At 46.8% G+C, this 14,470-nt stretch overlaps 1 protein-coding gene across 1 annotated transcript in view; it reads left to right on the top strand.

The window, feature by feature from the left end:
* The first annotated feature begins 697 nt into the window (after window positions 1–697).
* LOC116738406 (oxysterol-binding protein 2-like) overlaps window positions 698–14,470 on the top strand; it is a 51,516-nt gene continuing 37,743 nt past the window's right edge. The window contains exon 1 of the mRNA XM_032595422.1: window positions 698–1,155. Within this exon, the coding sequence (XP_032451313.1) occupies window positions 1,007–1,155 (149 nt within the window). The 5' untranslated portion in view covers window positions 698–1,006. The remainder of the gene's footprint in view (window positions 1,156–14,470) is intronic.

The following is a 14,470-nucleotide window of genomic DNA, read 5'->3' on the forward strand; positions in this document are numbered from 1 at the left end:
CCGCTTTCCTGGGTTTTGGGGAGCGAACCCACCCCTGACAGGGAACGCCGGCGCTGGGCGCGGCAGGCAGAGCTGCGCTGGAAGCCGGCGGGCTCCGCATTCATCATTGTTCCCCCAGCGCCTGGCACGGGTTGGGGCGCAGGCAGGGATGGTGGCCTGAAGCGCGCGGTCCCTTCCGCGTCGCCCGTCGCCAAGCTCTAGCGCCACAGGTGTTTGCAGAGAGCCTTCCCAGGGCCAGACCTGAGCCAGGCGCTGGCGACGCGAGAGAGGGACAAGGGTCCAAGTCTGGCCCGCTGAGCGCGGGGAGGACAACAGTCAGCTGGCGCAGGCAGCGCTGGGCGCACGGGGCCGCGAGGGGACCTGCGCGTGCTCCCGCCCCGTGCCGCGCGCTCGTGACGGCGCCCCCGGCCCCGCCCCCGGCCTCCGCCTCCGGCTTCCCCCTCCCCGCGACTCGGCCGCGCTCCGGTCGGCGGGCTCTATGGGGAAAGCGGCCGCTCTGTGCCGAGGCGGCGGCTGTGGCGGCCGCTCCCGCGGACTCTCGTCGCTGTTCACGGTTGTCCCCTGCCTGTCCTGCCACACGGCGGCGCCGAGCATGAGCGCTTCCACGCCTGGCCCCGGGCCGGAGCCCAAGCCCCAGCCCAAGCCTCAGCCCCAGCCAGTGCCGAAGCCTGAGCGGCACCCTGTGTCACAACAGGTGTCGGAGCCAGTTTCTGAGCCGGTGCCAAGACTGGAGCCTGCGTCTGAGAAGACGTCCGACCCAAGGCCAGAGTCCAGACCGGGAACGGAATTGCTGCTGGGATTGGGGCGGGGGTCAGGGCCCTGGCAAGAGTTGGGCTCAAGTGTAGGGGCTGGACCCTTCCCCAAGACCTCGCCAGAGCAGCTACCGGCACTCGGGCCAGTAGCGGGGAGCGTGCCCTGGACCAAACCCGAGCCCGGGTCGTTGCCGGCGTCAAAGCCGCTACCCCTTGGGCGACCTGGACAGGCGAGGACGCCTCTTGGGGTTCCAATGTCAGGGACTGACACGACCTCCACTGCGCCCATGGCTTTACTGCCTCTGGACAGCTTCAAGGGCTGGCTGCTCAAGTGGACCAACTACCTGAAAGGCTACCAGCGGCGCTGGTTCGTGCTCAGCAACGGCCTGCTGTCTTACTACAGGTAGGAATGTGCCAAGTTGGGGCATCTGACGTTGGAGGGTGGTGATGCTACAGTGATGGTGACAGAGGGCGTCTAGGGTTGGAGAACACTGCCACTAGCCTAGGGATGTTTGGGAACAAGCCCCTAGCAGGAGAAATAATATCTCTGGCCAACTTCTAAAGGCTGGGGGCCCTGACCTCTAATGGGGGAGCCCCCCGCCTCCCACCTCCACCTCCTCTGACAGGACCTCTGACAAGCTTGGGTTAAAGGAGTGAGTGGGGACATGGAGGGAGAGAGTGATCTGGGGCCTCCAGGCCCCTCTGGTCTTGGTAACTGTGGAACCTCAGGCAGCCAATCAGAGTCAGTTCCCCCAAAGTCTTTGATTCTGGTTCAGGACCTAAGTCCTCAGTTAAGGACTGAGGGGGACAGTCACCTTGTTCAGTACCTTGGGACCCACAGTACTTGGGACTGTTTGTTCCCCCCTTAGTTGGTCACTTAGTTTATTTCCCACTTTTCCTGACACCCCTGGTTGCCAGGCCTTAGGAGGGGCACAGCAGACTCACAGATGCATCAGACACAGTGTCTGCATTTTAAGGGCCCATCTTAACGTTCTGTGGAGAACCAGAAGTGTCCTGCTGGGTTTCAAGCAGCATGGGTTTCAAAATTGAAGTCAGGTAGTGAGATAGCTAACACTGCCCACTGAAATGGATGAAAGAGGGAAAGATACTGAAGGCTTTCTCTCCTTTCTTACTGGCTATTGCCTTAGTGTATTTCCTGGGGATGGTTAGTTTCAACATCGAGGTCTTAGATCACTCTATGCCATTGGTCCTCAAACCTGAGCCATCAGCAGAATTCCCAGAAAGGCCACAAAGTACTTGCCCCTCTGCTGTGTTTCTGAGGCAGTGAGTCTAGGAGGACCTGAGATTTGGCATTTCTCCCAAGTTCCCAGATGCTGCTGCTCTGGACCATGGTCTGAGAAGAACTGCTCCATTGTCATTGCAAACAGGAGGGCACTGCCTTGCTGTTTGCTGAAACTCAGGTCACCTTGGTCACTTCACTTGGCCAAGCAGTATGTCTTCAGGTCACTCACTATAGGATTTATATGACCTTCTCCAGCTTTCTTGGGACACAGCTTCTAGAGGATGTTTCAGTCTATGATGCCCCTGAGAATTCAAGAGCTCCACTGGACTTAAGTGATGGCTCCCACTCCAAAATGGGGATCACTGTTGTTAATTCCTGAAAAGAGAGAAAGCTGACACTTTTCACGTGCTTCTCTCATGTGATGTCTTGGTGCCCCTAAGCTCACTCAGCTGTGCCATCCGGATCACACAGAACAGTGTTCTTAGAGTTAGGCAACCAAATGAAAAGAGGACCTTTTCCAAATGGTGTTTTATCCCACTTACCATTCTCTGTCAGGTGTATAAACACTTCACCAAGACATGCAATGATAGGGATCATCAGTGATTTGCTATAAATGTGTCATTGTCAGCTATAGACCACACAGTTTTACGTTACATTCACATCATCCTCACCACCACACTGTTGTACAAATGAGGGGTTCTGAGGTTTGACAGGAGGATGTAGCTTGTCAGGAGTCACTGGCCCAATAGGCAATGGAGAGAGATTCTGACCTGGGCCTTTAGTACTCCATGGTCTGTGCCTGTCCCAGATGTGTGTCCAGATGCCCACGCATCTCTGAATTAGCATTGTTGAATCATCTGTATTTACCAGGTATTACTAACCTATAGGGATCAAGGTAATGTTTATGAATATGGGGTCCCCCAGTTCTAGTGGAAGTAAAACCTGATTGCATTCACTTTTGTTTTGTTTTATTCTAGTTGAAAGAGCAAAGATGTCCCATTTTCTTTTCTTAAAAATAACTGTGTGTAGACAGTTGGCATTTCAAGGTTATCTTAAATGTGCAGATTTTTTGGGTAACAAGAAAAATTCTTATTGCTTGCTGATAAGGTTGTGGGGACAGATACTGGTTTGTGGGGTGGAGGGGGAGGGAACAAGTTTCTTGTGTGTGTCCTTGCATAGTCTGGCTCTGTAGTTTTGCTTTTGGACATTTCTAGACTCCAAGATAGGCAGAATTGTTATTTGACTTGTCCGGGTGGAGTGAATGATTCCTGACATTTGTACAGCCCTGTGCCATCATTTAGTCCCATGTGAGCCTTTCCATGAATATGTCCTCATTCCCATTTTATAGGAAGAGAAACTGAAGCCAAATGACCAAACTTCAGTGGCTTACCCAGAGGTGCCCACTTGTACGTGGTGCCACTGGAGATGGGTAAGTCTCCAAGTACAGAAAGGCCCTTCTGAAGCGGAGCCAAAATTGCCACTTCTTCCTGGCACTTCTGTTCTGCCCTCTGGAAGACCCTTTGGTCTGGCCCTCCTCGTGCTTCTCAGCAGTTCAGATGTTTGACACCACACCTCTCTCCTGTCCCTGCTTCTGATCTGAATCCTGCCATCCTGCCTGCTGTGGTCAAGGATTGAGTGCCCTGTAGGCCTGTCGCTCACGGTGCTGACAGCAGTGGTTACCCAGGGCTCTGTCTGTGCCTGCTCATGTGTGTTCTCTCCTCACCCTCCCTGGAACCCCGGCTCTCAGTAGTTCTCTAAGTGTGTGTGTGGCTGGAAGAGAGGCAAGATACAAGCTTGTGGGCTGAAGACAGGGTGAGAGAATTTTTGTTCATGATCTCTCTTCCTTAGGGGCCAGGTAGAGCCAGGTTTAACCTGTTGGGCTGATGCGCCCAGGTGGAGAAGGAATCAGAGCCATTTCTCTCACAAGCTTCCCTTTTGGAAAGACCACTCTGATTTTATTTTATTATTATTTTTTAACTAAGTGAAGCCTGGTGTTTGGAGAAATGTCTTCAGAGAAAATGTGGGCACACATTTCTTGTGCTCTCTCTCCTAATCCCATCCTCCAGCCTCCCTCCCTCCAGGGTAGTCACCATCCCAAATTTTGCTCACTATCCTCTTTCTTTCCTTCTTATTTAGTTTTATCTCCTTTATGTACAGTTTAAAAGCCCCATATTTTTCATTTCAGCCATTTTTAACTTGATAAAAAGAGTATTGTACAATATATGATTTGGAGAGGGGGGACTCATTTTGACTGCTGTATAACAGTCCAGGATGTGAGTGTGCCACTTTCATTTATGCATTTTCCTGTTGATGGGTGACCATGATAATTCTAGTACACATGCAGGGGTTTCTCTTGGGTGAAATTGCCAGGTTGTAGGAATGTGAAAATTCCCCTTATATAATGCCCAAACTGTTGGCCAAAGCGGTTGTATCAATTTAGACTCCCACCGGCAGTTAATAGATTTTGTGGATTTGTATTCTTTGCAACACTTGGTATCATCAGCATTGATTTTTACCAATCAAATAGGCATACTATGGTATCTTGTCATTTTGGCCTGAATTCCTCATTATTTTTACCTTAATGGAAAGTCAGTGGAGGTTTGGATTAGAATTTCTCTATTAAGTGTGGCTTCTTCAGGTACTTCTGTCCTGGATTTTGCTTGAGAAGCTCATTTGATCACCTAAGCTTATTCTAGGTACATAGTGAGAGAAAGTGCATAGTGCCAACAGCTGGGCTTAGTAACAGTCATGTTATCAGGATTAAAAAAGTACTCTAAATATTGTCACGTGTAAAAACAATTTCTGGGAAGTATCAGGTATTTACTTCTTTCCAACAATGTGCTAGGAATATAAATAAACACAGGAGTTACGGTTCTTATTCCATTGCTAGCATTCTTTTTTTTTTTAAGTTTGTTTGTTTGTTTGTTTGTTTGTTTATTTATTTATTTATTTATTTTGAAAGAGAGAGAGCACAAGCAGGGGAGGGGCAGAGAGAGAGAGAGAGAGAGAGAGAGAGAGAGAGAGAGAGAGAGAGAGAGAGAGAGTCCCAAGCAGGCTTTGCACTGACAGTGGAGATGTGGGGCTGGGACTCACAAACTGTGAGATCATGACCTGAGCCAAAATTCAGAGTTGGAAGCTTAACTGACTGAGTCACACAGGTGCCCCTCCATTGCTGGCATTCTTAATCACATATCTGTTTGGATACAAACAAAGAGAATATGGTTTGCGCTCAGTTTTTTTTTTTTCTTTTGGTTGTTGGTTCCCATGTATCCCTAGTTCTCTCATCTCACAGAGAACATGTGATTACATGACATTAAGGAAAAATTCATAAATGATGTGGAATTTTCAAAGGTGTCATCTTCAGCAAGTCCTTAGGGAAAGACCATTTCACGTATATTGCTTTATCGACATTAATGACAAAATTGATTTGGTTAAGCAAAATTCAGCTTTGTTTATACCAGTTGCTTATTCAGTGACACTATAAATGACATTTGTTTCCCAGGAAATGATTTCAAACAGGAGCATTTGTTTTAATTTATTTGTTGTTCAGGCTGATCTGTGCAGGTAGGCATGGCTAAGGCAGTTAGCAAGGGAGGCCTCAAAGAAATTAGTCTGGGTCTGTAAGAAAGAAGGCTTCAGTCAAGTGAGAGTAAAATTTGAAAGCCTTTTGGTGAGGAAGACCATTGAACATTTGGTGAGCTGGGCCCATTGTGGGGTTGTGGCCAGGTGAGAGAAGATGGCACACCAAGACATCTTTGCCTCTAGGATGGATCGTGCACTCATTCTTCCAGCGAGACCATCTCTCAAAAGCCACTGTCACAGAGACTGGGTGCCAGGAAATAGTAGTGTCCTCAGTGTCACTTTAGGTAATACTCATAGGACAGATATGGGAAAGTTGCAAAATGTCCCTGAAAAACGTGAAGTTAAGAGTGCAGGTCTGCAGGTTAACCCACTGGGGTCTCTACCCTAGAAGATGGTGGCCTTACCATATTGGATTCGGCTTTAAAATATCATTCAGTGTTTCATACCGTGAGACCGTTAGGAAGCTGAGAAGAAATGCATTGGTTGCTAATGTGTCCACATTTGTTTGAAGTCTATTTTCTTCACATTTAGCATAAGGGTGTGGCAAAAAGATCATGAGTGGACTGGTAGCATACTTTGGAGAAGCACGGTACACACCAACATTCTTAGCAAGGTCTGGTGACACGAATTGTAATTTTCCCCACCAAGCCTGCTCCTCCTGCTAACTTTTCTTTCTATGAATAGCTGCAAACCTCTGAGTCATGCTTGCTGCCTCCTCCCTCCCTATTCCGACATCAGATGGAATTGTGAGCTCTGCCTGTCTTTCTCCTCTAGTCCCTCCTCTCCGTTCCTAGTGCCACATTGTGGTTCAGGTCTGCCTTCTGCTTCACTGGTGTCCCAGCTTCCAAATTCTGCTCTGGACAGCTCATCCCCACCCAGTGGCCCTGGAGTTGCCTTGTCTTCTCCAGGATTCTTTTTCAACAGTTCCATCCCTTGTGTTCATACATCCCTGCATTGGTTTTCTCCTGTTTGAAATGCCCACAGTGGCCCCTGACTGATCCAAGGGCCATGTCTTCCTTCTCTGGGTGCCACATACACACAGTGTGCCTGTAGGCATCTCTGCAGATAGCTTTGCAGCAAAGGAACATCATGGCCAAGTGCAGCATCTTTGTATTCTGCATAGAGCCTAGCAGGGTGCTTTGCTGCTGGTATGTTCTCAGTAGCTTGGTTAATCTGAATGGATGAGTAAGTGAATGAATGAGAATTGCCTGCAATTTTATGAGATTTCAGAAAGCCAAGTATGTTAGTGCCAAACTTGGATTTTCTTAATTTGTTTTCAGTTTTAAAAACTTGTTTGCTGGAAGGAGATTTGGATGATAAGTGGGAGATTACTGGCTTAAGCCTGGCGTGCCAGAAAAGCTATAGTTATAAAATAGAGATTATCTGGATATATCATGTTGACAGATTTGAATGTGTTGAAATAGGCTTTTCAATGAAACAGTAACCTCTTTCTGTGTTCCTCATTTGTATTCCCATAGGGTTACAAGTGTTTGTGCATATGGTCTCTATATACCTAAGACGATTTGTCACTTCATAAAGTTGGAGGAATGGGGAGCAAAGATAAAGCTATTAAAAGGGCTTTTTGTGATTTTATCACTCCTTCAAAACTAGTTTCATGTTCACCAGACGGTTTGCTTTGCACACGCTCCATGTGTAAGACCCTGTGGGAAGCAGGCCATGGATCAGAGGTGAGGCTCCCACCCCAAAATGTTAGAACCAATCAGGTAATAGGCCCTCACATCTGTAGGATTCTCCGCAGATATCAGAGGGATTTCCAGCTCATGGTTTCAGTGAGGATTGCAGACCAGGAGTGCTGTTCTATTATTTGGAAAAAGTAGGAGCTCATGGACAGCACCAGGGATAGCTCACGAACTCTACCACCTCACATTGGGGAGACCCCTAGTGTGGTCTTGTGTTGACTAACTCCAGGTTACATAAGGAGCTAGGAGGACTCCTACGACTCAGCATCTATTTGTACTTACAGCTATGCTTTATTACAGTGAAAGGGGGCAAAGCACCATCAGCAAGAGGAAGGAGAGGGCATGGGGCGAAGTCTGGGGAAACCAGGTGCAAACTTCTGAGAGTCCTTTCCCAGTGGAGTCACACAGAACGTGCTCAATTCCTCCAGCAATGAAATGTGAAGTGTTGCCAGCCAGAGAAACTCATTAGAGACTCAGTGGCCATGGTTTTTACTGGGGGCTGACCACATGGGTACCCTCTGCCTGGCATATACCCAAAGTCCAGACTCCCAGAAGGAAAGAAGGTATTCAGCAGAGACCACAGTTTTGTACAAGTAGTTTAGGCACAATGAGCCACCTTTAGCAGTTAGTGAATGGGGGGAGACTTCCCCAAATCCAGGTTCCCAGATGCCGGCCAAGGGCAAATCTCAGGTGCAGGCCTTTCAAAGGGTAAGTGGTCTCAGGCCAGCTGTGTTAATTCTTTTCTGCACAGCTCTGACTTCCTTCCTCCTTGCAGACTTCAGTGATGTCAGGCAGGGGTAAGGGCCAACACTTGCTCTGGTTCAAGGAGAGTAAGTGCTTACCTTTGGCTTTGAGTGGCAGAGTGGCTTCTTATTTTCTATCAGAGAAAGCATGTGCCAGTCGTGCAGGGTATGGGTGTGGTCTGCTGCTCTGTATGTCTGAGGGCCTTCTCTATGGAGTTCTGGTCACTTGGTTGTCCCTTTATCGTTTCAAAGACACTTTTGTAATCTAGACCTTCCCCAGTACCCTTTGGTGACTTGGATTTTGCATATGTCTAGGGTACACTTGCTACATGGACTTCCTTCCTCTGCAAGTACTTTTGTGCCTTTGATGGAATGTCTGGTGTGAGTTCTTCAGCTGCTACTGACCCTTGTGCCTTCTTCGGGAAGGGTCTGTTAATCCAAGATTGGGGCCTGATGAGCAGTCTGGAACATTTGCAACAGTAAGCATACACCAGCTCTGGTTGTATCTTTTATTGAGGGCCAACGATCTATAAGGCAGTGTGGGAGATAGACATGCATACCACCATCAAACCACTGGGTGGAGGAGGAAGGGGAGGAGGGGAATCCATACCCATCCTGGCCATTAAGTAAAAGGCCAGCAGTTCAGACACAGTGTTGTGGGGGAGCTCCCAGGAAGTTGGGTATCCAAGCATGCAGCTTTCATGCCTCTGTAGTCTTCTGGGGTATAGTTCATAGACTATGTCAGCAAAGAAAGACAAGTCTGTGAAAAGGGTGTGAGGTTCCTTAACTAGAATCAATGTCTGCTTGTCCTAGGGGGAGAGAAGTACACTATACTGTAAACTCACATACAAGGAGTAGGAGATGGTAAGAAACACCCTGAACAAAATTGAAATTGGCAGCTTGATGTGTGGTGAATCACACATACCAGGTGTCACCACACAGAGATGTGGCTTTAAGAGGCTCCTTTCATAATCACACACATGAAGCAAACTGTCAGTGAGTTTCAGGGTCATGCTGGGTGTTGTATGTTTTTTTTTTTCTTTTATATGGGACTACTTCCTGCGTCTGTTTCCGTTTTTAAGAGTTCTGATCACTAAGCTTCACTCCTCTTGACACCTCATCACATGCTCAGCCACAGCTCTGCGCATTGAAGGCTGATTTAACAATCTTGACTCATACCATTTGATCTGCTTTGCTGGGCCATTGCCTAAACCAAGAAGAGGGCATATGGCATTGCTGAGCTTGCATAGAAAACTGCCAGATTGTGTTGTTCTGAAGCAGCAGTAGGTACTGTCTTCCTGAAATATAGTGTGTGACTTTCCTGGGCTCACCATTCATTGTCCTTCCCAGCTGAGTGCCCCTTCCCTTTCTCCCCCTCCCTCTCTCTCAATCCCCTGGCCTTGACCCTTCTTCTATCTAATTTGCCTTATTTCCCCTCTGCAAACCACATGACCTTCAGTATCCTATTCAAATCTCTATACTGGCCATCCCTTCATCCCCTCTTCATTGCTATAGACATCCTAACTGACAGTCTTAATTCCAAGTCATCTCAGGATGAACCTGCCTGGATTCCCCTATGACGAGCTGGGCTGGCAGAACCATTCTTCCTCTGACGCTCTTTTGTTTTGTATTATATCATTTGGCTGTGCACCCCTATTAGCAGGATTTTGGTTTATCTCCCTCTATAAGATTAATACCTGGCTCCTCCCATCCATAGCCTGGGGCTGTGTTTTCTCACTGTAGTGTTCCCTGGGGTTCTGGGCATAGTGTCTTTTTTTTTTTTTTTTTTTTTTTTTTTATATTTTTTTATTTTTATTTTAAAAAAAAGTTTTTTTTTAATGTTTATTTATTTTTGAGACAGAGAGAGACAGAGCATAAACGGGGGAGGGGCAGAGAGAGAGGGAGACACAGAATCGGAAGCAGGCTCCAGGCTCTGAGCCATCAGCCCAGAGCCCGACACGGGGCTTAAACTCCCGGACCACGAGATTGTGACCTGAGCTGAAGTCGGACGCTTAACCGACTGAGCCACCCAGGCTCCCCGGGCATAGTGTCTTCTACTTAGTAGAGTCTCAAATTCCTGTGAAGTCTTTTTTTTTTTTTTTTTAATAGAAGACCTTTTGTAATTTTATTTATTTATTTATTTATTTTTACATGCTATAAAGACTCAACATGCTATTGCAATAGCCCAGGGGACATCACTGAATTGCCAGGAGAAACGGAGTGACCACAGAGGCTATACGTCGCTCAGATTTTCGCTCCTTTTCTGAGGCTTATTGTGAACCAAGGATATGTGACATTATTGAGAATTCTTTGTACTCATTTGTATTTAATTGGGGCGCCTGGGTGGCTCAGTCAGTAAAGCATCTGACTTTGGTTCAGGTCATGATCTCACGGCTTGTGAGTTCAAGCCCCAGGCGGGGCTCTGTGCTGACAGCTCAGAGCCTGGAGCCTGCTTCAGATTCTGTGTCCCTCTCTCACTCTGCCCCTCCTCTGCTCGTGCTCTGTCTGTCTCTCTCTCTCAAGAATAAATAAAACATTAAAAAATTTTTTAAAATTCTTTGGAGGGGGGTGTCTGGATGAGTCAGTGAGTTAAGTGTTGGACTCTTGATTTTGGTTCAGGTCATGATCTCATGGTTGATGGGATAGAGACCCATGTCAGGCTCTGTGCTGACAGTGCAGAGCCTGCTTGGGATTCTCTCCCTCTTTCTCTGCCCCTCCCCTGCTTGTGTACTCTCTCTCTCTCTCAAAATAAATGAGTAAACATTAAAAAAATAAATAAAACTTTGGTGAAGAAGTTTAAACATATGCATTAGTAGACAATAGTATAATAAACCCCCGTGCACCCATTACCCAGTTTTAGCAATTACTAAGTTTCTGGCCAATCTTATTTCATCTCAGTCTCCTGCCAATACCATTTCAAAGTGAATCACAAATATCACATTTCACCTGTAAATGTTTCAGTATATCTCTCTAAAGGATAAGGATTTTTAAGAACTTATCTGCAATACCATTGTTACACTAAAAATAATAATAATTCCTGATTATCACCAAATATCCAGTGTCCATAGTTTTAATTGTCTCAAATGTTGTGAATGGTTTTTTGATACATTTTTTTGTACAAGGACCAAAATGAGGTCCACCCATAGAATTTCACACAGTCTGGGTTTTGCTGATTGCATTCTCTTGGTGTCAGTTAACAAGTTCCTGTGTCCTCTGTAGTTCTTTAATTCAGCAGATGGATCTAGAAACTTGATCCAGGAGGTAATGTGTTCTTCCCTTTAATCACAAGATTTCAAAATCATGAGTTGGTTCTTATCTTCTAATGGTGACCAATCTGTTTGGTTTGTTTTCTCAAAACCACTATCATCTCATGGATACAAACATGTTTGCCATGTGTCCCACTGTTGTATTGCACTTATTGATGTTTCTATTGTCCTGCCTTGTCTTTGCCCTCAGGGGGGCCTCTTCAGTTGGTTCTGGAGTCCTTTGGATAGGACTCTGATGGGATTAAGAGTTTCCTGTGTCTAGCTTGAAAACACGTTCCAGGCTCTTCTTGCACTTGTCTTGTCCCAACCCTGGAGTCAGTCAAGGCTCCAATTTCATTCTTTTGCATGTAGACATTCAGTTTTCCCAGAACCATTGGCTGAAGATGTCCTTTCCCCATTGAGTGGTCTTAGTACCCTTGGCACCATATATGCAAGGATGAAAATCAAACCTATTTGGAAAACATGTATACTTATTGGATAGGACATTGTGCCATTGCAGGGTCCACCTGCAGCTCCGTTGTCTGGGACTGTGGGAAGTTTATCCAAGAAAACAGACATCTAAGTTCCCTTCCCACATCTCTAGGTTTCTGTAACCAGCTACTAAGCCCCCCACTTGCAAAAAAAAAAAATGATTGTGATAGCATAAGAGAAAGTGGGTTGAAATCAAAAGCACTCAGTTAGGTTGATGACAAAGATTGCTGACAGGTATCTGCATTTTGGCACAAGAGACTCCTTTTTCATCTTCTAAGCATCCCAAATACATACAACCACTGCTTATTCTTAGGACCAGCCTCGTCTCTGCCTCTCCAAGATCATCTTCTGGTTTCTTCCTCTACTGTCATACCACAGTGACAATGGGCTCTGTGTACTCTTTTTTTTTTAATTTTTTTAAAATGTTTTATTTATTTTTGAGAGAGAGACAGAGTACGAGCAGGGGAGAGGCAGAGAGAGCAGGAGACAGAATCCACAAAGCAGTCTCTAGGCTCTGAGCTGTCAGCACAGAGCCCGATGCGGGGCTTGAACTCACAAACTGTGAAATCATGACCTGAGCCAAAGGCGGATGCTTAACCGACTGAGCCACCCAGGCGCCCCATGTGTATTCTTAACAGGGGAGAGGGTAGATGAGAGTTAGAACTGGGTCCTCATCTCACTTGTACTCCTGGATCAGGCAGCCCCAAAATAAATCACCCCAAAATTCAGAGGTTTAAAGCAAGGGGGGTTTATTCTTGTTTGCACGTCTGCAGATGGCTGGGGCAGCTCTGCCTCCAGCAGCAGCACCTGGGACACTCCTCTGCTTTGAACAAGTAGGCTAGCAGAGTCAGTCTTCTCCCCATGATGGTAGAAGTGTAGGAGGCCGAGCAGGAAAGGAAGCACCCTGGCTTGAGCCCGCACACCTTTACTCTGGTCCACATTTTGTTGGCTGAATCAAGGCATATGGCCTCTTCCAATATCAGTGGGGCCAGTGGGTACCCACTCCCCACTGTAGTGAGTGATCCTCCAAAGTCCAATGACAAAGGGTGTGGACATGTAATTGTAATTCATGAAGGACATTAGGAATTGGGGAAAATACTTCAGTCTATCCCAGCCTCTAACCTTCCTTCCAATGATCTCACTAATCATCTGTAAAATAAAGGGGCTGGACTGGGAGACCTATGGGGTTCCTTTTAGCCCCAGCTTCCTGAGAATTTGATGGGGAGCTGATTAAAAGAAGTTGGAAGAGATATGAAATATCAAAGATGATCTGGGAATGGCATGGAAATGTCTATTGACTTAGTGGCTTAGAGATCAGAGTCCAGGCAGCTGGAGCTGGGGCTGGTTTTGCTGAGCCACAGATGGGCTAATGGTGTGTTCCTGTTCCCAGTTTGGGGAGACTTGCAAGCAGGCTGAGTGTGGGAGGGTACCACCTTTTGCTACATTGTTCACATGCTGTGACAAGAAAGACACCTTCCTTGGGGCACCTGGGTGGCTCAGTCGGTTAAGCGTCCAACTTCAGCTCAGGTCATGATCTCATGGCTGGTGAGTTTGAGCCCTGCTGTGCTGACAGCTCAGAGCCTGGAGCCTGCTTCGGATTCTGTAACTCCCTCTCTCTCTGCCCCTCCCCTGCTCATGCTCTGTCTCTCTCTGTCTCTAAATAAATAAATAAATAAACAAACAAACATAAAAAAAAGACATTTTCCTTGAATTTTCCATTTTTAGAAAATGAAATTATTTTGCCAGATGCAGGCACAGAAGTAATTTCCTTCTGAGTCCTGCAGTTCTAAGTTTGAATTTATTTTGCCTGCCAGTTTACTGAGTCATTGCCTTCAGGAGATGTGATTAGGGCATTCTTAACCCCTGAGCAGATTTCCATAGTGTTTTCTCTGTCACTTGCATTTACCTGAGTGCCTCACAATGTGCCCTGCCTTTGCAACCTTTTAGACATTAATGACTTCGGGCTGAAGCCCTCCTGCCTCCCTTCCCGTCAGCCCTAGATTGTACTTGGTGGCAATATGCCGCTCATGTGCATGTACAGCTGTTTGAAGGCAGGACCAGTAGATCATGTGTTGTCTGCTTCCTCCCAGAAAGAATCAGTTTTCAGAAACTGTTAGCCAGACACACATTGTATAAGCATGTCATTGGTGCCTAGGAAGCTGGTGAGCAAGGTTCTCCAGGTCCCTGCATGGTGTGGCAGTGGAAGAATCTTTGGTAGGAAAGGAACTTAGAAGTCATCCAATCTAACCACCTCTCTGTTCATTGACTTCTTCCTATGGCATATCTGCCCCATCAGCACCAGCCTCTGAGCAAACCTCTGTGGTGACAGAGAACAGACCTATCTCCCAAGACAAGCTGGTATTCCTTAGATAACTTGGACTGTTAGAAAGTTCTCCCTCTGTTGAGCTGAGATGGGTTTCCAGGCAACATCCATGCTCAATGGAATGTTTCTCTGTCCCACAGGGATGGACTTACCTATTCCATGCAGCCATATTCTTCATCCTCAGAGATGCTGGCTCTGTGTTCCTGTGTATTCTTTCTTGCTGCATAACAAATCATCCTAAAATTTAGTGGCTTAAAACAACAATTAACATTATCTCACAGTTTCTGTGGGTCTAGAATTCCTGAGTGGGCGGTTAGTTGGGGTGATTCTGGCTTGGGATGTCTCATGAGAGCTGCACTCACTTGAAGGCTTGACTGGGGCTGGAGGCTC

Source organism: Lynx canadensis, chromosome D3, assembly GCF_007474595.2.
Source record: "Lynx canadensis isolate LIC74 chromosome D3, mLynCan4.pri.v2, whole genome shotgun sequence".
Lineage (NCBI taxonomy): Eukaryota > Metazoa > Chordata > Mammalia > Carnivora > Felidae > Lynx > Lynx canadensis.